Below are 21,121 nucleotides of genomic sequence, written 5' to 3'. Positions count from 1 at the left end.
CAAGTTGAAAAGTATGGAAAGCTCTGCCTTAGAGTGAATCCTCCATTACGAAGATCTGTGCCCCACCAGGGGGACTTTCTCCAATCCAGGGATTCCTAGAATTCACCACATTCTCCCCCGCGTGGATTTTTTTATGTTCATTAAAGTTTGTGCTCCATCTGAAGCTTTTCCCACATACGGGACACGTGTAGGGCTTCTCCCCTGTGTGGATTCTCTGATGTGACTTAAGATACGAACTCCCGATGAAGCTTTTCCCACACTCCAAGCACGTGTAGGGTTTCTCCCCTGCGTGCACTTTGAGGTGGATGGCGTGGCTTTTGCTGTGGCTGAAGCTCTTGCCGCACAAAGAGCAAATGTACGGCTTCTCCCCGGTGTGGATTCTGTGGTGCAGAGTCAGGCCCGTGTTGCGCGTGAAGCTTTTCCCGCAAACGGAGCACTTGAACGGCTGCTCTCCCGTGTGGATTCTCTGATGAGAGTTGAGGCTGATGCTGTGGCTGAAGCTCTTTCCGCACAAGGAGCAGGCGTACGGTTTCTCCCCGGTGTGGATCCGCTTGTGAGACCGGAGGTCCGAGCTCCCCCGGAAACTCTTCCCGCACTCGGAGCATTTGAACGGCTGCTCTTCCGTGTGGGTTCTCTGATGAGAAGAGAGGTCTGTGCTCCGGCGGAAGCTCTTGCCGCACTCGGCGCATTTGTAGGGTTTCTCCCCGGTGTGGATTCTCTGATGTTCGTTAAGGTGCGATTTGCGGCTGAAGCTTTTCCCGCACACGGCGCACAAGATCCGCTTCTTTTCGGTGCCCGTCTTTTCGTGGATTGCGATTTTGCGGAAGTCGGAAGCGAGGAATGGATTTCCCCTCTTCTCTTCTGCCTCAGTTTCCCTTTTATGCTCTTCCCCCTCCGAACGTCTGGCTTTTTCCAAGGAGACCACGCACGGTGTTACTTCATTCCTGTTCTTCCACCCATCTCCTGCTGGAGGAAGGAGAGAAAACTAATAATAATAATAATAATAATTTTTATTTATACCCCGCCCTCCCCAGCCAAGGCCGGGCTCAGGGCGGCTAACAAGCAATAATAAAAACAAGTTGAATGAATACAACTTAAAAGCAAAATTAAAATACAACATTAAAATATTGAAACATTAAAATCTTAAAATGTAGCCTCATCGCAGGAGGAGAAAGCAAAAGAAAAAAGAAAGGGGGGAGGGAATCAAATTGGCTTCAAGCCAAAGGCCAGGCGGAACAACTCTCTCTTACAGGCCCTGTGGAAAGAAATCAGATCCCGCAGGGACCTGGTCTCATGAGGCAGAGCGTTCCACCAGGCCGGAGCCAGTGTTGAGAAGGCCCTGGCTCTGGTTGAGGCTAATCTAACTTCCTTAGGGCCCGGGAGCACTAGGGGTGTTGCTATTTATGGACCTTGAGGCTCTCTGTGGGGCATACCGGGAGACATGGTCCCGTAGGTACAAGGGTCCTAGTAAGATCGCAAGGAGAAAACGAAGTCTCAAAATGAGGGAACGACTGCTGTTACTCACACCAGAATGGAAGGCAGATCTGGCCAATATTAAATTAATTTTGCTGATTGTCATTAACTGAAAATGCAGAGTGACTGGCCTCTGATGCTGTTTAAGGTGACTCCAGTGCAGAACCTCTAGATAAGGCACACCACACAATCTTACAGTGGTACCTCGAGTTAAGAACTTAATTCGTTCTGGAGGTCTGTTCTTAACCTGAAACTGTTCTTAACCTGAAGCACCACTTTAGCTAATGGGGCCTCCCGCTGCCGCCGCGCGATTTCTGTTCTCATCCTGAAGCAAAGTTCTTAACCCAAAGTACTATTTCTGGGTTAGTGGAGTTTGTAACCTGAAGCGTCTGTAACCCGAGGTACCACTGTACTGAGAAGAAACACGGTACAGTGGTACCTCGGGTTAAGTACTTAATTCGTTCCGGAGGTCCGTTCTTAACCTGAAACTGTTCTTAACCTGAAGCACCGCAGTAGCTAATGGGGCCTCCTGCTGCTGCCGCGCCGCCAGAGTCCGATTTCTGTTCTTATCCTGAAGCAAAGTTCTTCACCTAAAGCACTATTTCTGGGTTAGTGGAATGTGTAACCTGAAGCTTCTGTAACCCGAGGTACCACTGTACTCAAAACAATGTAAGAAATCTATCTGTTAATGTGGCAGCACTTAAAGTGGCAGCACTTAATGTGGAACTCCTTGCCAATTGACAGCATAGTGCATTTTTGTTTAGGAATTTGTTTTATCTATGTGTTTTGTGTGAATAATTTTTCTTTTTCTTTTTTTTTCTTTTTCCTTTTTTCTGTAACTGTTGCTTTGTTTTTTCGTTTTGTTATTTAAGTGAAACTGAATAAAAAGAGTTTAAAAAAAAGGGAATTTGTTTTATCTCTTAATCATCTTAATGATCTCTTAATCGTCTTTTGAATGTTTTAAATACCTGCTTTTAGTTGCTTTTCTTGAGAATTTCAATGTTTTATCATTTTCGTGTGCTTAGAAGTTTGCTTCTTTTTTTAAAAAAAATGCAACCAAGCAGTATATAGGTTTTTTTAAAATCAATAAGCCTTACCCAGAGAAACCAGAATCCCGTAATTCTCCACCATGACTTCCCACTGCAGGGCTCTTTGGCCCGGATCCAGCAGAGACCACTCCTCCTCTGTGAAATACACAGCCACCTCCTCAAACGTCACCAGACCCTGAAAGGGGAAGAAGAAGAAAACAGTTTCTCCTTGCAGACTATATAACGGATCCTCATCATTAAACAAACTATTATAATCAGTTATTGTAAGCCACATCCTGGCATCTCTCACCAACCACAGGACAGTTTGGCTGGTGGGCGGGGCTTAGCACCAGTCAGTCAGTCAGTCAGTCAGTCAGTTTTATTGCACATAGCCAAAGGCTGCCGCAATGTACACAGAATCATTCAACAATTAAAAGAAAATATACTGAATTGATACAAAAAACTTAAAACATTTATATTATCAAGACATTACCTATTCTAAACAGAGCTATAAAAGTACCTTAATATAGAAATTAAGACATTAAACAATAACATTTATAAGCTAAAATTATCTCATGGCCACTAATATATTAAAAAATCATGTTAATTAATACAATGTGCAATCATATTCGGAGTTTGGTGATAAAGAAAGAATATAGCTTGTTGTAGATAGGGTCAAATAAATCCATCTCCTTTACAGTTGGTGGCTCCCTCGGCTATATAATTTGCTCTAATTTTCCTAGCGGCAGTTGCAAAGAGTGCTACACACCAGATCACATGCTTATCTGTGTCTGAGAGGAGATAGGAAATCACGTCCGTCACCCTGTGACAACTGCAGAAGGGGCTCGCTGTCCGTGCTACGTTCGAATGGCTTTATTGTTGTTTTGTTTCGTTTTTTGGCATTTCAACTTCTTTTAATCGTGTTGCACAACACTCTGAAATGCTCTGGAACAGTCTACAAGACTGGAAACTAAATCATTAAGTCTGTTTTCCCACCATATTGGTAACCAGGCATATGATGCTCCAGATTTTCTCTCGAAGCTGCTGTTCTCATCGCCCCACACCACTGATTTTGACCGATAATAATTCTGGCGGCAATTAAGAGGTGTTGCGTTCAGTCTGCTCCTCCTTCTAAGGATCCCAGGCAGGGAGGGCGAGGCTGAGCAGGTCAGCTTTGCCCCTCAAAGGGTGCCACACAGCCTCTCGCCGTGTGTCCTTTGACAAGTAGCCCAGGGACAGAGGCGCCCGGCCTGTCCCCAAACTTCTACCTACCTGGTCAGGTGCCACAGGTGTCCCTCCACCAGCAGGAGGAGAAGGCTCAGTCTGCATGGCCGCTGGCGTGCCTGCACCTGAAATGACAAAATGTATGTCATTTTCTGGACTACAATTCCAATCATCCCTAGATAGCAGGACCAGTGGTCAGGGATGATAGGAATTGTAGTCTGAAAACAGCTGGAGACCCAAATTTGGGAAAGCCTGATCATGCGGTCTGCTGTGAAGGCTCTGGTGATCACACACCCAAACCTCCATCCTCGATCCAGACAAGCAAGAGGCGTCCACAGAGTTCAAGGAAATCCCCCAGTGAGGCAAAACACACAAACACACGCTTCCCTTTTTCTCTTCTGCATTTTTCCTCTTTAATTTCCCTTTGTATTCTTAGGCCTGATCCAGTTAATTGTGTATTACTTATTTATACAACGTGGTACGGCATGTTTCGCACCATAAGCTTTTTTTTTTTTTTTTTGCTTTTGCATTTTTCTAAATTTGAAAACCAGTATTGATGTATGGAAGTGAGAGCTGGGCCATAAAGAAGGCTGATCGACCGAAGAATGGGTGCTTTTGAATTCTGGCGCTGGAGGAGACTCTAGAGAGTCCCATGGACTGCAAGAAGATCAAACCCATCCATTCTGAAGGAAATTAGCCCTGAGTGCTCACTGGAAGGACAGATCCTGAAGCTGAGGCTCCAAGACTTTGGCCACCTCATGAGAAGAGAAGACTCCCTGGAAAAGACCCTGATGTTGGGAAAGATGGAGGGCACAAGGAGAAGGGGACGACAGAGGACGAGATGGTTGGACAGTGTTTTCGAGGTTGCCAGCATGAGTTTGACCAAACTGCGGAAGGCAGTGGAAGACTGGAGGGCCTGGCGTGCTCTGGTCCAGGGGGTCACGAAGAGTCGGACACGACTAAACGACTAAACAACAACAATGGTGGGAAGCATTGCATTGCTTTAGGAACTTATTTTTAGTATTTCAGGAGCGAGAGTGTGTGTGAGAGAGAGAGAAAGAGAGAGAGAGAGAGAGCACACGCACAGCAGTGTGTCATAGTGGTTAGAGTCTCAGGCTAGGACTCTGGGAGACGCCAGGATTCAAATATGGCAGTCAGCATTGGACACAGTAAGCTAAGATAGACCCAATGGTCTGAATCAGAATAAGGCAGCTTACACAGTGGTACCTCGAGTAAAGAACTTAATTCGTTCTGGAGGTCCGTTCTTAACCTGAAACTCTTCTTAACGTGAAGCACCACTTTAGCTAATGGGGCCTCCTGCTGATGCTCCGCGATTTCTGTTCTCATCCTGGAGCAAAGTTCTTAATCTGAGGTACTATTTCTGGGTTAGCGGAGTCTGTAACCTGAAGTGCCTGTAACCTGAAGCATCTGTAACCCAAGGTACCACTGTACTGTTATTATATTCCTACGCACACCCGGCAGAAGCTGAAATCTCTGCCCATTCTTACCTGGGGAGCTGGTGTTCCCTTCGCCCTCCTGCGCGATCCCCCAGGAGGGCCGACTCCGCCTGGAGTCAGACGGAGGCATCTCGGCTTCGGAGGAAGCGGGGGCCGATTCTGCTGGCAGCGTCCAGGGCTGGAAGCCATGTAAGGGACCCAGGTGAGGGAGAGGAGAAAAATAATTTTTAAAAAGGATGCAAGCAAAAGGCAAGGTTCTGAGTTCTGAGCAGATGAAAGGAGGCTTTTCCAGCATGAGGGCCGAATTCCCATCCGGGCAACATTCTGAGGGCCGCATAGTGGGTGGAGCGGGAAATGCAAATGATGTTTTTGTGAAGAAAGCAGGTTTCTACACATACATTTAAATGAATATTTGCATTTGTGTCTCTATACAGACAAGCAGGAAATATGCTCCGAGCTCAAGGACACATTATACCTAAACATTGTATTTTCTATTGTGGTTTTGTTTTAACTTTTTAAAAGCTGCATTTCCCTCCCCATCCCCCACAAAAAGCATTCATTGCGCTGGGCTCTTGTGAGAGGAAGGATGAGATATAAATAAATCATCATCTCTTTATGGAATTTATTTATTTATTGCATCCCACTCTTCTTCCCCTGAGGCAACAAACAGATACACAATATAACTTTTTTAAAAAACAACACCCAAACATGGGTAATTTTTGTAATGTTTTGGAACAAGTTCAGTGATAATGTCCACCTTCTGCTGCTTCCAACCTGCTGCAATACTTTGGTATTTCTGCGTGCTCTTTACCTTTGGCTTATTTTGCTTATTAATAAAAAAATATTTTTAACCCCTAAACAATGTAAAATGGTCAAAACATTCTAAAAACCAATTACAACGTGCCTTGCCTTACAAAGGCCCCATCGGCCCTGTGCAGTATCGCACCACTTTGAACATGGGTTCCCACCCACAAAGAATATTGGGAACTGTGGTTTGTTAAGGGTGCTGAGTGTTCTGAAGACACCCCTATTCCTCTCACAGAACTACACCTCCCAGAGTTCCATGGGAAGAGTCACTGATATAAGTTTGAAAATCACAAACGAAGTAACATAAACAATCCCTTTCTTGGGTGATTTCCAGAGAAGTTGAGCCGCTAGTGGAGATTCTTAGGATACCATCCCACATAATCAGAGCTCGCTAGAGTTATTACTTACTATTGCTTTTTTAACATTAAAATATATTTAATTTTTTTAAAAACTTGTCCAGTAGCACCTTAAAGGTAAAGGTACCCCTGCCCGTACGGGCCAGTCTTGCCAGACTCTAGGGTTGTGCGCCCATCTCACTCAAGAGGCCGGGGGCCAGCGCTGTCCGGAGACACTTCCGGGTCACGTGGCCAGCGTGACAAAGCTGCATCTGGCGAGCCAGCGCAGCACACGGAAACGCCGTTTACCTTCCCGCTAGTAAGCGGTCCCTATTTATCTACTTGCACCCGGGGGTGCTTTCGAACTGCTAGGTTGGCAGGCGCTGGGACCGAACGACGGGAGCGCACCCCGCCGCGGGGATTCGAACCGCCGACCTTTCGATCGGCAAGCCCTAGGCGCTGAGGCTTTTACCCACAGCGCCACCCGCGTCCAAGTAGCACCTTAGAGACCAACTAAGTTTGTTCTTGGTATAAGCTTTCGTGTGCATGCTTATACCAAGAACAAACTTAGTTGGTCTCTAAGGTGCTACTGGACAATTTTTTAAAAAATTTAAATATATTTTGACTGCATTAGACCAACACGGCTACCTACCTAAATCTATTTTAACATTATTATTATTATTATTATTATTATTATTATTATTATTATTGGATTTATTACCAGCTCTCACGCTAAGGCACAAGGGCAGCTTGCAACATGAAAACACAATATTAAAAACAGTTCAAAACAACTTGCAATCTCAAAAATAAGGCGAGTCCTAAAAATATTCTGCTTAGGGGCAAAAACAAGAAGGTTAAGAAGAGCCCTGTTGGCTGAATCCAGTGGTCCATTCAGTCCAGCCTCCTGTTCTCACGGTGAACAAACAGATCCCTCTTCTGGAACATCCACAAACAGGATCTGAGCACAACAGCAGGAATTTCCCCACTTGTAAGTCCCAGAAACTGAAAGTCACAATCTACTGCCTCTGGCAGGCAGAACAAAACCATAAGCCAATCCAGGCTGATAGTCTTACACTGCATGAAAATAAGCTTCTACTTGGATGAATCTCTCACCTGCTCCTCCTCCTGCTTCTTCTCCTCTGCCCGACTCAGGAGGAAACCTTCGGCCAGGGCCACCGCCTGGGAACTGGTCTCCGCTCCACATTCCCTGACCCAGTTCCCCATTTCCGGGGGGAGGACAGCCAGGAACTGCTCCAGGATCACTAAATCCAGGATCTGAGCCTTGGTATGTCTCTCTGGCTCCAGCCACCGACTGCAAAGATGGTGGAGTCGGCTGCAAACCTCTCGGGGTCCCTCGGCCTCCTGGTAGCAGAATTGCCTGAAACGCTGGCGTTGAGCGTCTGAGCTGAGGACGACCTCCTCGCCCGGGATCTCCTGCGCGGTTCTTTCCCAGAATCCCCCGCTGCTCCTAGTCTGGGTGATGCAAGGATCCTGTCTTGGTAGGGACCCAGTCAGCTCCCGCTCTCCCATCTTCGATCCGTGGCTCCCGAGAGGTCGGGAGCGGCTCCTTCCCTCCCTGCCGAATCTTCCAACAGCCTGGGATTTAGGGTGGAGGCAAATCCAGCATAGGAAACAGGTCAATTGCACATGTCGCCAAGCGGAGAAGGTACTTTGCAGGAAAAACTGGAAATCCACCTGGTTAAGGATGAAGGTTTCTTCCTGTAAACAAGGCAAGCAAGAGGGAAATGAGAGGCTGGGAATGAGGATGTGGGAGCGAGGGAATTCATCTGCCAAAGAGGCACAGAATAAAAGCTGCAAAATCCAGGAAGGGCCATAGCTCAGGGGTAAAGCAGTTGTCCTGCATGCAGAAGATCCTGGGTTCAATTCTCACCAGCAGTCAGCATAGATAACTCTGCAGTGAGGTGGATCAATGCACAGACTTGGTATTTTTTCATTTATTTACTGCATTTTTATCCCATTTTTTCTCCAAAGGGCTAAAAGTGTTCTCTTCCTCTGCATTTTAACGACAGTCCTGTGAGGTAGGTTAGGCTGAGAATCCAGGCATAGCTGTCAACTTTCCTCTTTTCTTGCATGGAATCCTATTTGGAATAAGGGAATTTCCCTTTTAAAAAGGGGAAAGTTGACATCTATGATCCATGACTATCTCACGGTTGCCCAGTGAGCGTCCTGGCCAAGCGGAGATTCGAACCTAGGTCTCTTGGGTCACCATCAAACCCTCTAACCTATACCAGACGTTCCCGTTTCCAGGGGACAGTCCCCGGATTTACAAATCTGTTCCCAGACAAAATCCGTCCCTGGAATGTCCCTGGATTTCATTTGATGTCCCCGGATTTATACTTTAAGTGTTGTAGATATATGATCAGGGAATGAATGTTGCGTGATGGGTTCAACGGCACAAGACACATCATATGGGAACTTCCGGCGAGGCAAAATGGCGGGCGCCGCGGCAGCGAGCAGCTCCCGAAGCCAGCCAGAGACAACTGCGCTACCAGGCTGGCTCCGGGCTGCTGACTGCCGCTGTTGGACAGTGTTCTTGAAGCTACGAACATGAGTCTGACCAAACTGCGGGAAGCAGTGGAAGACAGGAGTGCCTGGCGTGCTCTGGTCCAGGGGGTCACGAAGAGTCAGACATGATTAAACAACTAAACAACAACAGACATACCTACACACATAATTTTTATGGTATGCCACCTTTCCAAAGTTAGATTTATAAAAGAGATAAAAGGGACCCCAAGGGTCATCTAGCCCAACCCCCGTGATGCACAAATTCTTCACCCAGTGGGGCTCGGACCCACAGCCCTGGGATTCAGAGTCTCTTGCTCTACGGAATGAGCCATGGTATCAGTTCAGACCATAAGGTAAAGGTAAAGGTACCCCTGCCCGTACGGGCCAGTCTTGACAGACTCTAGGGTTGTGCGCTCATCTCACTCTAGAGGCCGGGAGCCAGCGCTGTCCGAAGACACTTCCAGGTCACGTGGCCAGCGTGACAAAGCTGCTCTGGCGAGCCAGCACCAGCGCAGCACATGGAAACGCCGTTTACCTTCCCGCTAGAAAGCGGTCCCTATTTATCTACTTGCACCCGGAGGTGCTTTCGAACTGCTAGGTTGGCAGGCGCTGGGACCGAGTGACGGGAGCGCACCCCGCTGCGGGGATTCGAACCGCCGACCATGCGATCGGCAAGTCCTAGGCGCTGAGGTTTTACCCACAGCGCCACCCGCGTCCCGTCAGACCATACAACATGGAAAAAATGCACAATTGCCGCACAACAAAAGCAATCATAAACAATAAACGAAACACTCAAAAATACAAAATCAGATTGAACAATTCCTACGTAACCAGATCTAAAATAAAGGTATGGAAACCCCCAAACTATCCTCCAGCCCAAGACTATTCTCAAAGAAGGCGACTCTCTGCCTCTCGCCTCTTCGTTGCAGCCCCAAGATCTTTGGATGAAGGGAATTTAATTAAAAAAAGATAATGTTACACATTGCCTATGATAACAGAGTCCCACACAGAATGTGGGCCTTTAGAAATAACTCTATGAATTGAACACAGAGAGGCTAATATGTACTTTTATTACAGATGAAAATCTGTCAGTGAGTAACAATAAGAACAATAATGTTGGATATGGACCAGTCAATGCAATCCATCAATTTTGCTGCCTCCGACGGAGGCAAGAGAAGCTAGCTGACTAGGAGGCTGGTGGTTCGAGCCCACCGGGGATTCCTTGCATGGCAGGGGGTTGGACTAGATGACCCCGGGGTCCCTTTCCAAATCCATGCAGTTCCACGCATCCTCTTTTGAAGCCTGCCTGAAATTGAGGCTGCCTCCTTGCCTTTCGCCTTAAAGCTACGGCTGGGGTCCCTCCGCGAGGCCCCTTTCAACCATCCCAGCCCCCCTTCTCCCCCCTGCCTCAGTTTCCCCACTCACCCTCCTTCCACAGCAGCCCGGGGGACCCCAATTCACCCCGAGGGGTTTGCACTCACCGGATCCCTTGTTTGGAAAGGGGGGAGCGAAGGAAGAGAGGGAGAGGAAGGCTGCCGCGCGTGGGGGGCGGGGGAGGGAGATCAAAGGCGGCCTCCGACTCCCCCAGTCGCGGGGGAGGGGCAGGATGCGACTCTTCCCATTCATAAATCCCTTCCTTCGTTCCAGCCGCCTCTCTAGGAAGCGGGACTCTTTTGCTTTAACCCTTAGCCTGCAAGCGCGCCGTGCTTTTAAAGCACGACTAAACCCCCCGCCCCCAAAATAATAATCCTGGGAGCCGTAGTTTAAGGGTGCCGGGAACTGTAGCACCATAAGGGGGAAAACTATAGTTCCTGTTGCGGGAAGCCACGTGCTTTTCATGTATATAGAGTGCATGCAGCCCTAGACTGCGGTAAAAGTGTATTTAACAGATAACGTGCAATGAGAATGTTTGGAAGTCTTTTTTAAAACCTCAACTACTTTTCTTCTTTATTTCTTTTCTTTTCTTTTTTCATAAATTGTAGTGTCATGTGTATTGTGAGGTATACAAAGTACCTTTGCTTCAGTTGCCATCATTTTCTTTTTTTGTTACAAACAAAAACAAGAGTGTTGTATAAATGTATATTTTTAAAAAATAATAAAGATTGAATTTCACAAAAGAAAAGAAAATGTATTTGCCCACTCGACCACTTCCGTCTGCGGAACTGACAGGCGCCACATAATCCCCGTTCTGCATTGATACGAAATCAATCTTTTAGTGCGGCAGGTCCTTCACTTAGGAACTCCCTGCCTATTGACATCAAGCAGGTGCCTTCACTGTACTCTTTCAGCACCTGCTAAAAACATATTTTTATTAAACCCAGGTATATAGAGTGCCACTGCATCCGTTTTTAGCTTATTGTTGATTTTATCTTTTGAATGTTTTAAGAGGTTGATTTTTTTTACTGATTATTTCACTCTTTCGCTCTCTTTGTAAACCGCTTTGAGGTGTGTTTTTTAAAACATAATCAAGCAGTGTATAAACTTTATGCTATAAAATAAAGGCTTTGTAATGGAAAATAAAGGCTTTTACAATGGAAATAGCAATTATGTGTTCCTCTTCCATTTATCCTTCCCCAAAGGCAGAGGTGTACCTGTTTGCCACCTGGCTCAATTCAAAGGGTCTTGGGTTCTACCCTACGAAGCCCAAAGCAGTTTTGGACCCAGTTACCTGAGGAGGACCCCTCTCCCCATACCATCTGGCCCAGTGTTTCCCAAACTTGGGTCTCCAGCTGCTTTTGGACTACAATTCCAATCATCCCTAGATAGCAGGACCAGTGGTCAGGGATGATAGGAATTGTAGTCTGAAAACAGCTGGAGACCCAAATTTGGGAAAGCCTGATCATGCGGTCTGCTGTGAAGGCTCTGGTGATCACACACCCAAACCTCCATCCTTCATCCAGACAAGCGAGAGGCGTCCACAGAGTTCAAGGAAATCCCCCAGTGAGGCAAAACACACAAACACACGCTTCCCTTTTTCTCTTCTGCATTTTTCCTCTTTAATTTCCCTTTGTATTCTTAGGCCTGATCCAGTTAATTGTGTATTACTTATTTATACAACGTGGTACGGCATGTTTCGCACCATAAGCTTTTTTTCCCTCTTTTGCATTTTTCTAAATTTGAAAACCAGAAGTGATGTATGGAAGTGAGAGCTGGACCATAAAGAAGGCTGATTACCGAAGAATTGATGCTTTTGAATTCTGGCCCTGGAGGAGACTCTTGAGAGTCCCATGGACTGCAAGAAGATCAAACCTCTCCATTCTGAAGGAAATCAGCCCTGAGTGCTCACTGGAAGGACAGATCCTGAAGCCGAGGCTCCAATACTTTGGCCACCTCATGAGAAGAGAAGACTCCCTGGAAAAGACCCTGATGTTGGGAAGGAGAAGGGGACGACAGAGGACGAGATGGTGGGACAGTGTTCTCGAAGCTACCAGCATGAATTTGACCAAACTGCGGGAGGCAGTGGAGGACAGGAGTGCCTGGCGTGCTCTGGTCCATGGGGTCACGAAGAGTCGGACACGACTAAACGACTAAACAACAACAATTTTTTTTTAAAAAAGGCCGGAAAATATCCAGTCTAAATTATTATACACCACCTTCTGGAGAAGGATCATTTGGAAGATCTGTATGCCAGCACCAAGTTCTTTCTGTGCTCATTGGGATTCACTCCATTTTCCCTTCCACGGTTTCTTTCACGTTAGTTAAAGGGCGTGTGACTGTCGAAGCTCTTTCCACGCTCCTAGCACTGATACGGTTCCTCCCTTTGTGGGTTTCCTGGTGAGACGTAAGACCCGTTTTCCGACTGAAGCTCTTTCCGCACTCCGGGCATTTATAGGGTTTCTCCCCCGTGTGGATTCTCTGATGGTAAGTGAGGCTGGTGTTCCGACTGAAGCTCTTCCCGCACTCAGAGCACGTGTACGGTTTCTCCCCTGTGTGGATTCTCTGGTGGGACCTAAGATTGGTGCTCCGACTGAAGTCCTTCCCGCACTCCGAGCACTTATACGGCTTCTCCCCTGTGTGGATTCTCTGATGTCTCTTAAGACTGATGTTGTGGCTGAAGCTCCTTCCGCACAGGGAACAGGCAAATGGCTTCTCGCCTGTGTGTATTTTCTGATGTGAAGTAAGGTGATGCTTATGACCGAATCTCTTCCCACACACTGGGCACATATAAGGTTCCTCTCCTGTGTGGCTTCTCTGATGAATACCAAGGGTGATGCTGTGACGGTAGCTCTTTCCACACTGCAGACATTTATACGGTTTCCCCTCAGTGTGGATTTTCTTATGAGACCGAAGGTTCGAGCTCCTGCTGAACCTCTTTCCACACAGGATGCACATGTACGGCTTCTCCCCCGTGTGGCTTCTCTGATGCAGAGTAAGGCTAGTCCTCCTACTGAAGCTTTTCCCACACTCCGAACATGTATATGGCTTCTCCCCCATATGGATCCTTAGATGCGAGTTAAGACTTTTGCTCCTGCTAAAGATCTTCCCGCACTCTGAGCATTTGAAGGGTTTCAACCCCGTGTGGATTTTCTGATGCAACGTCAGACTTTTGCTCCGGTTGAAGCTCTTTCCGCACGCCGAACATCGGAAGAGATTGTCCGCCGTGTGTATTCGCCGATGGGAAATGAGGTTTGAGCTGCATCGGAAGTTCCTTCCGCACTCTGAGCACATAAAGGGTTTCTCGCTTGTGTGTATTCTCTGATGAATGGTAAGCTGTATCCTTTGCCTGAAGCTCTTTCCACAGTCCGAACATTTATAAGGTTTCTCCCCTGTGTGGATTCTTTGGTGGATAACGTAGCTTTTCCGGCCACTGAAGCTCTCCCCACAGTCGGCGCATTTAAACGGTTTCTCCCCAGCCTGCATTCTTCTGTCTGCACTAAGGTGTGACCTACTAGCTAAGCTTTTTGCACATAGAGGGAATTCAGTCCTGTCGTTTCCAACGCAATATTCTTCTTTGACCTGAACTTCATGCACATCGTCGCCTTCGGGAGCGACAAGTTTTGTCCTCCACGCCTGCTGTGCCTCAGTTTCCCCTTTCAGCGTTTTGCCATCTTGATCGCTTTCTCCGCCAACACCTGCAAGAGGAGAGGGAGACACGAGCCTCAATTAACGGAACAGGAGCAACTTCCCATGAGAAAAGGTTGCAGCGTGAGGTAGAAATCCTATTAAACCCATTATGAGGCTAGAGTGAAAGACAACTGCAGATAAGGTATGAGAAAGGGTCTGCACATACTGCAAAAAAAGTGGTCTGAGTAAGTGTTTCTAAGGAGTGCAGATGGATTATAGAGGTTGGGACAATGAGGTGCTTGGCCAGAGGATGAAACTGTCATGGCTAAAGTCTTTGAGGGAAGAAACTGGAAAATGCTGGAAGATTCTAGTTCATTCTAGAAGGTTCATTTCTGTTGCAAATATTGTTCTAACTATCTGAAGGTCATGCTGAGCCAGGAGAGATAAATTTGTGCGCTCAGCAAGCTGCTCTTTCTTTCTCTCTCTCTCTCTCTTACTTTTGTTTGTACCTCGCACATTTGCAGTTTTTACTCTGCAGTTGTTGTTTTTTGTTGTAATGAAGCCTTTTTGTCTTTAGTAAAAGTTTTTCTTTTAGTGATGGACCTTTGACTCTGTGTGTATTATTACTACACGACGCCTCCATTCCAAATACAGTGGTACCTTGGTTTAAGAACAGTCCGGTTTAAGAACGATTTGGTTTACAAACTCCGCAAAACTGGAAATAGTGTTTTGGTTTGAGAACTTTACCTCAGTCTAATCAGCCTAATCCGATTGGTGGAAGAGCTCTGGTGGCAGGAGGCCTCATTAGGGAAAGCGCACCTCGGTTTAAGAACAGTTTCAGTTTAAGAACAGACTTCTGGAACGGATTAAGTTAGTAAACCGAGGTACCACTGTACACGCTTCTGGGACATCAGCTGACAAAGTGCCTAGGAATTTTAGCATCCAATCCGTCAGAAACAGCCAAGGTGATGTGCATTTTCCTATACAGTTTGAGAGCAATCACAGACTCTCTGGACTCTGCCTTCTAATGGATTACCACATTAAGCCTAATTGTGAATTTGGTGTGAGCTGTGTTGAACCCCAAAACAAATTTTCTCCCACAAGGGTTTGGGGGGAAAATCAAGTAAAAGGTGACACAAGAGAAGTCTATCAAATTATGAATGGAATAATAATAATAATCATCATCATCCATCTGCCTGGGTTTCTCTAGCCACTCTGGGCATGGAGAAAACAGAGAAAAATTTTTCTCAAGTGACCATGCCTCCTGCAATACTTTCAGACATTGTGATATATTGGTATTCCAGGTTGTATTGCGATGTTGAAAACCAGATATCGCCCAGCCCTATCTGACACACAGATATTTTGATCCCATTTTCCTGTAAACTTTTACCTGAAGTCACCCTGTTTTCCTGCTTTTCTCCTTCGGTGACACAAGCAGCCCCCTCTGCAATGGTCCTCAGTCCCTGAAAGAGGAGGAGAAAACATTTTTCCTATTCAGCCCCTGCAGAGCAAGAGAGAACACATTCACTTCTCGGCATGTATAGCTTGGAGTATTCCTTGCATGAAACTTCGGAGAGCCACAACCGTTCATTGGGTGATCGAGGAGTTGTGTTCTTAAGCAAAATGGCCACTTCTTTAACCCCTTTGTCGACTCTGGACCCCCAAATGCTTCTCTCACCTGCCCTCCCGCTTTCTCCGCCTCCTGGTGCCTCAGGAGGAATTCCTCTGCCAGGGCCAGGGCCTGGACGCAGCCCTCTGAGCCTCGCTCCTTCACCCAGCTCCCCATTTCCGAGGGCAGCACAGCCAGGAACTGCTCCAGGATCACCAGGTCCAGGATCTGCTCCTTGGTGTGGTTCTCTGGCCTCAGCCACTGATGGCAAAGCTCCCTCAGGAGCCCGTAGACCTCGCGAGGGCCCTGGGCGTCCCGGTAGCAGAGCTGCCGGAAGAGCTGGCGATGAGCCTCAGAGCTGCTGACGTCCTCCATCTTGATTTCCTTCGCTTGCCCGATGTTTCCCTGGCTGGCAGCGGCTGGTCTGGAAGGGAGACTGGTCCTGTTCTCTGCTGCTCCAGCCCACTGGCTGGGAATGGCTGCTCCCTCAAAGGAGGACCCAGAAGGCTTCACCTCGCCCCATGCCCCATCTCCTGAGAGTTGTGGGCTTCCTTCTCCCACAGAGTGTGGGGCCTGCACAGTCCGGAGGAATTCCTGCCACTGGGCTTCCCATTGCCGGGACGAGAGCTCCTCTTCCGGCTCCTCTTTGATACGCTGTGGCTCCGTCCAGCTCGGATGCAGTCCCTCTGTGCCCCCAAGACAGACAGTCCCTTCCGGTGCCATCTCTGGCGCCAGCCTTGCCAATTCCGCCTGCTCCGTTTTAATTCCTGTCTCCACACCGGCCTCTGCTGCCCACTGGAGCTGGAGACCCAGAGAGGCTGCTGGGATTTCTGCAGCCATTTTCACTCACAGGGTTGGGGATGCCTGCCTCCCAACTCAGGCCATTTGTCTTGTTCTGCAAATGTTGGAAGGAATGAAATTGTGTATTATTATTCTTGAAACTCTGGAAAGCTGCTGCCAGCCAGTGTCTACAGCACTAAGACAAAAGGACAAATGATCTGAGACAGCAGCTTCCAATGTTAATAATGACCTAGAGAGCCATAGCTCATGGGCAGAACATCTGCTTTGCATGCAGAAGGCCCCTGGTTCATCCTTGACCTCTCCTGGCATGGATGGGAACGTCCCCTGCCTGGAATCTTGGAGAGCCTCTGCCTGAATATAACCACCTCCTATGTTTCTATCGCGGGACGTGGGTGGCGCTGTGGGTTAAACCACAGAGCCTAGGCCTTGCCGATCAGGTCGGCGATTCGAATCCCCGAGACGGGGTGAGCTCCCGTTGCTCAGTCCCTGCTCCTGCCAACCTAGCAGTTCGAAAGCATGTCGAAGTGTAAGTAGATAAATAGGTACCACTCTGGCGGAAAGGTAAACGGAGTTTCCGTGTGCTTCTCTGGTTCGCCAGAAGCGGTTTAGTCATGCTGGCCACAAGACCCGGAAGCTGTATGCCGGCTCCCTCAGCCAGTAAAGCGAGATGAGCGCCGCAACCCGAGAGTCGGCCACGACTGGACCTAATGGTCAGGGGTCCCTTTACCTTTACCTATGTTTCTATCAGAGCCTGAAGGGGCAGCATCGCTAATCTTAGTCGTGGTACAATATTTGGCAGCAATTGGTTGTCTTTTGGGCCACAGATGATGAACCTGTGACAGTTCGAAAATGGCTGGATTATGGAAAACGAGCGAGGTCCAAACTAAAAATGAATGGCAACTTAAGCTGATGGAATATGCGCAGCTTGCGGACTTAACATATAGAACAAGAGAACAAGACGAACATACATTTAGAGAAGATTGGAAAATGTTTATTGAATATATGGGGGGGGGGGGAGAAATGTGTATTTTTGAAAAAGTGGGCAGCATGAAGAAGAAGAAGAAGAAGAAGAAGAAGAAGAAGAAGAAGAAGAAGAAGAAGAAGAAGAAGAAGAGGAGGAGGAGGAGTTTGGATTTGATACCCCGCCTTTCACTCCCTTTAAGGAGTCTCAAAGCGGCTAACATTCTCCTTTCCCTTCCTCCCCCACAACAAACACTCTGTGAGGTGAGTGGGGCTGAGAGACGTCAGAGAAGTGTGACTGGCCCAAGGTCACCCAACAGCTGCATGTGGAGGAGCGGAGACGCGAACCTGGTTCACCAGATTACGAGACTACCGCTCTTAACCACTACACCACACTGGCTCTCGAATTAAGATAAATTCAACAGTGTAAATAAGTTTTGATGGATGCAATAATGGAATACTGAATGGTTTAGTTTATATAAAATATGCAGGGATTTATGCTATCCAAAATGAACCATGGAAAGAGAAGAAGGAAAGTCATTGATATTATAAGGATGTTTAAATGAGTATTCTAAATTGTAAAACAGAATATATATATATATATGGCTGGACTACATCATTCCTGCAACCTGCACTGCTGGGGGTTGGACTAGATGACCCTGGAGATCCCTTTCTACGATTCTATGGAAGGACCCGATTCTGCCCAGCTCTTTCCATTTTATGAATAGCAGAAAAATTACTGTTTTGCATTTTTGCATCTAATGGGGCTGTCCCTCCCTCTGCCAAGGGTTTCTTGTGGTTGTTGTTGTTGTTAATTAAATTTGTATACCGCCCTATGCCTGCAGGTCTCAGGGCTGTTCATGAGATAAAATCACAATATAAAAAGACAAAACACATAATCAAAACAAAAACAACCCAATAACCCGCCCCCAACACATTTTAAAAGGGCATTGGATGTTGTTGCTTGTGAGTCACCCCCTAATTTCCGAGAATCCTAGGAACAAAGGAAGCTGCCTTCTATTGAGCCAGACCCTTGGTCCATCTAGCTCAGCACTGCTGGCACTGACTGGCAGCGGCAACTCTCCGGGGTTTTGTAGGGGAGGCTGCTTGGGATGCCGCTGACTGAACCTGAGACCTTCTACATGCAAGCCGGCACCCCTCCCTTGAGCTGTGGCCCCTTCCCTTAAAGGAAGGTGCTAGTCCTCATGGTTCAAAAGGAAGAGCTTTTTAAATAGGCTCACTATTGTCTACACTAGGGACGCGGGTGGTGCTGTGGGTTAAACTACAGAGCCTAGGACTTGCTGACCAGAAGGTTGATGGTTCGAATCCCCACGACGGGGTGAGCTCCTGTTGCTCGGTCCCTGCTCCTGCCAACCTAGCAGTTCAAAAGCACGTCAAAGTGCAAGTAGATAAATAGGTACCACTCTGGCGGGGAGGTAAACGGCGTTTCCATGCGCAGCTCTGGTTCTCCAGAAGCAGCTTAGTCCTGCTGGCCACATGACCTGGAAGATGTACGCCGGCTCCCTCGGCCAATAAAGCGACATGAGAGCCGCAACCCCAGAGTCGGTCATGACTGGACCTAATGGTCAGGGCTCCCTTTAACTTTACCTATTGTCTACACTGACTGGCAGCATCACTCCAGGGACCTCCTGTACCCCAAGCAGGTGTTCTGCCACTGCACAGTGATCCCTTCCACTACCATTCATTCTCTCCTCCTCTTGCAGCCGCCCCTCTCCCAAGTCCAACCAGCCCCCTATATTCCCATTTTTTAAAAAAATGAATGCACCTTTAACACTCAGCATCCACAGGCATAAGCCTCCTCCAATTTTCTCCAAAAAGGGAACACAAAAGCCCAGTTCCTAGAAGGAGAAGGTGCAACTCTCATTGCGGTCCCCCTTGCTTTCCATTTCCTTCCTCTCTAGGGTGGGGGAAATGGAGAACTCTGTTCTCCCCTTAACCCTTAAAGGTCCTTTTCTGCTTGAACTGAACACAAACAGGTTGAATATTATCACTGTATTTTTATATATTATAGTTCTGTCCCAACTTTTCTCCAAGGGATTCATGGTGGTGGGCAAGGTTCTTTCCTCCTCCCCAACACATACACTCACAACAATCTAGTTAGGTAGGCCGGGCCCAAGCTCAATCCATGGGAATTTGAACCCTGATCCCCTCGGTTTCTCCACCCCGGCTCCAAGGTGCCGCACACCCCTTTAAACACTGTGGAATGTGGAGTTGGAATGTGGAGTTGGAAGTGTACAGAATGGTCATCAGTGTTTCCCAACCTTGTGCCTCCAGCTGTTTTTGAACTACAACTCCCATCATCCCTGACTAGCAAGACCAGTGGCAAGGGATGATGGGAATTGTAGTCCAAAAACAGCTGGAGGCACAAGGTTGGGAAACAGTCCAATAGCTCAACCAGTGGCGTAGCGTGGGTTGTCAGCACCCGGGGCAAGGCAAGTACCCGGGGCGCCCCCTAACCCGTGGATTTTAGCACTGATTTTAGCAAAGCGAGTGCGAGCGCGCCCACCCCATGTTGCGCCCGGTGCGGCTGACCCCCCCTGCACCCCCCACACTACGCCACTGAGCTCAACACTTCTGAAAGGGACTGTCACACGCCCGGATTTTCCCGGACACTCGGCTGGTTGTGTATACAGCACTGTGCAGTGCGGTATACAATTTTCTCCGCTTCCCGAGAACCCCTCCCATCATCTGTCCGGAAAATACCGGGTGTATGGCAGCAGCAGGAGAAGGCTTGGAGAAGGCAGCCTCTGACACCCAGTCCTCCAATGGTTAAAAACACTGAGCTGCGGCTCCTAGAGGGGCAGGAAGTTTGTCACGTTGGGGGGAGGCCAGAGGGAGTCACTTGCTTTGGTCCTCCAGGAAGGGGAAGGAGGCCTGGCGACGTCCCTTGGCCGGGAGGCAGATGCTGCACAGGGCAGGACCAAAGAGGTAAAGGGTTCAGAGGCTCAGAATTTCCTTTTGACCCAGGAGCTCAGGTTGCAAAATGGGGATCCATCAGCTGGGTGCTCCCTTTGCACAAGGCTCTTTTGAAGCCTCCCTCCTCCCCCCACCCCCGAAGATTTGGCTGGGGGGCTGATTTGGTGCAGAAGAAGCAGCCTTGCTCCTGGAAGAGGAGAAACAGACCCTCTTAAAAAAACGCCCCCAAAAAATGAGGCTATAAGGAAGGCGACTCCACGGTCCCAAGAATCTTGGTTTTTGCAGCTGCAAAGTGCCATAGAATCGTGTAGAATTGTAGAGTCCAACCCCCTGCAATGCGGGGATAATAATAATAAAAATACAGTGGTACCTCACAAGACGAATGCCTCTCAAGACAAAAAACTCGCTAGACGAAAGGGTTTTTTGTTTTTTGAGCTGCTTCGCAAGACGATTTTCCCTATGGGCTTGCTTCGCAAGACGGAAACGTCTTGCAAGTTTGTTTCCTTTTTCTTAACACCGTTAATACAGTTGCGACTTTACTTACAAAGTTCCTAAAGTCAGGTTCGTGCATTTATCCATGCAGCAACAAACAAACACAGGCAGAAATCTTGGGATATAAATTATAGTGAAACAGCGGTCTGAGTTTGTAGCGAGCAAGGTGGGTTCACAAGATGAAAGAAAACGAACAAACTAGGAAAATTAACTTCCTTCCAGGAACATGACCTGAGTCTAGGAATAAACTTCTGTGGTTTTAACCCCTTCGTGCATTAACCAGCCCTACGCTTGCTAGTTATATTTGCCTGCAATTTCCCACAACCATTTCAAACTGAAAGTCCTTTTTTCTTTCTTTCAGTAACTGGTGACATTGGAGGCGGCGGGTGTGCACATCCCCAAAGAGGAGTGAGATCTCCTGGATCCAGGCCAAAGAACTCACTACAAGGAAGTCGTGATGGAGGATTT

General features: G+C 47.7%; 1 protein-coding gene across 1 annotated transcript in view; it reads right to left on the bottom strand.

Moving 5' to 3' along the window:
- The window catches only part of LOC114591076 (uncharacterized), a 37,458-nt gene extending 18,351 nt beyond the window's left edge, over nt 1–19,107 (bottom strand). The window contains exons 1-5 of the mRNA XM_077923625.1: nt 19,011–19,107; nt 15,533–16,358; nt 15,245–15,317; nt 12,632–13,922; nt 35–746 (exon numbers count right to left, since the gene is read on the bottom strand). Of these exons, the coding sequence (XP_077779751.1) occupies nt 35–746; nt 12,632–13,922; nt 15,245–15,317; nt 15,533–16,303 (2,847 nt within the window). The 5' untranslated portion in view covers nt 16,304–16,358; nt 19,011–19,107. The remainder of the gene's footprint in view (nt 1–34; nt 747–12,631; nt 13,923–15,244; nt 15,318–15,532; nt 16,359–19,010) is intronic.
- Between the last annotated feature and the right edge of the window lie 2,014 nt (nt 19,108–21,121).

The sequence above is a fragment of the Podarcis muralis genome, chromosome 2 (genome assembly GCF_964188315.1).
Source record: "Podarcis muralis chromosome 2, rPodMur119.hap1.1, whole genome shotgun sequence".
Taxonomy (NCBI): domain Eukaryota; kingdom Metazoa; phylum Chordata; class Lepidosauria; order Squamata; family Lacertidae; genus Podarcis; species Podarcis muralis.
Note: the sequence above shows the minus strand (reverse complement) of the source record. Positions and strands in the feature narration are given on the sequence as shown.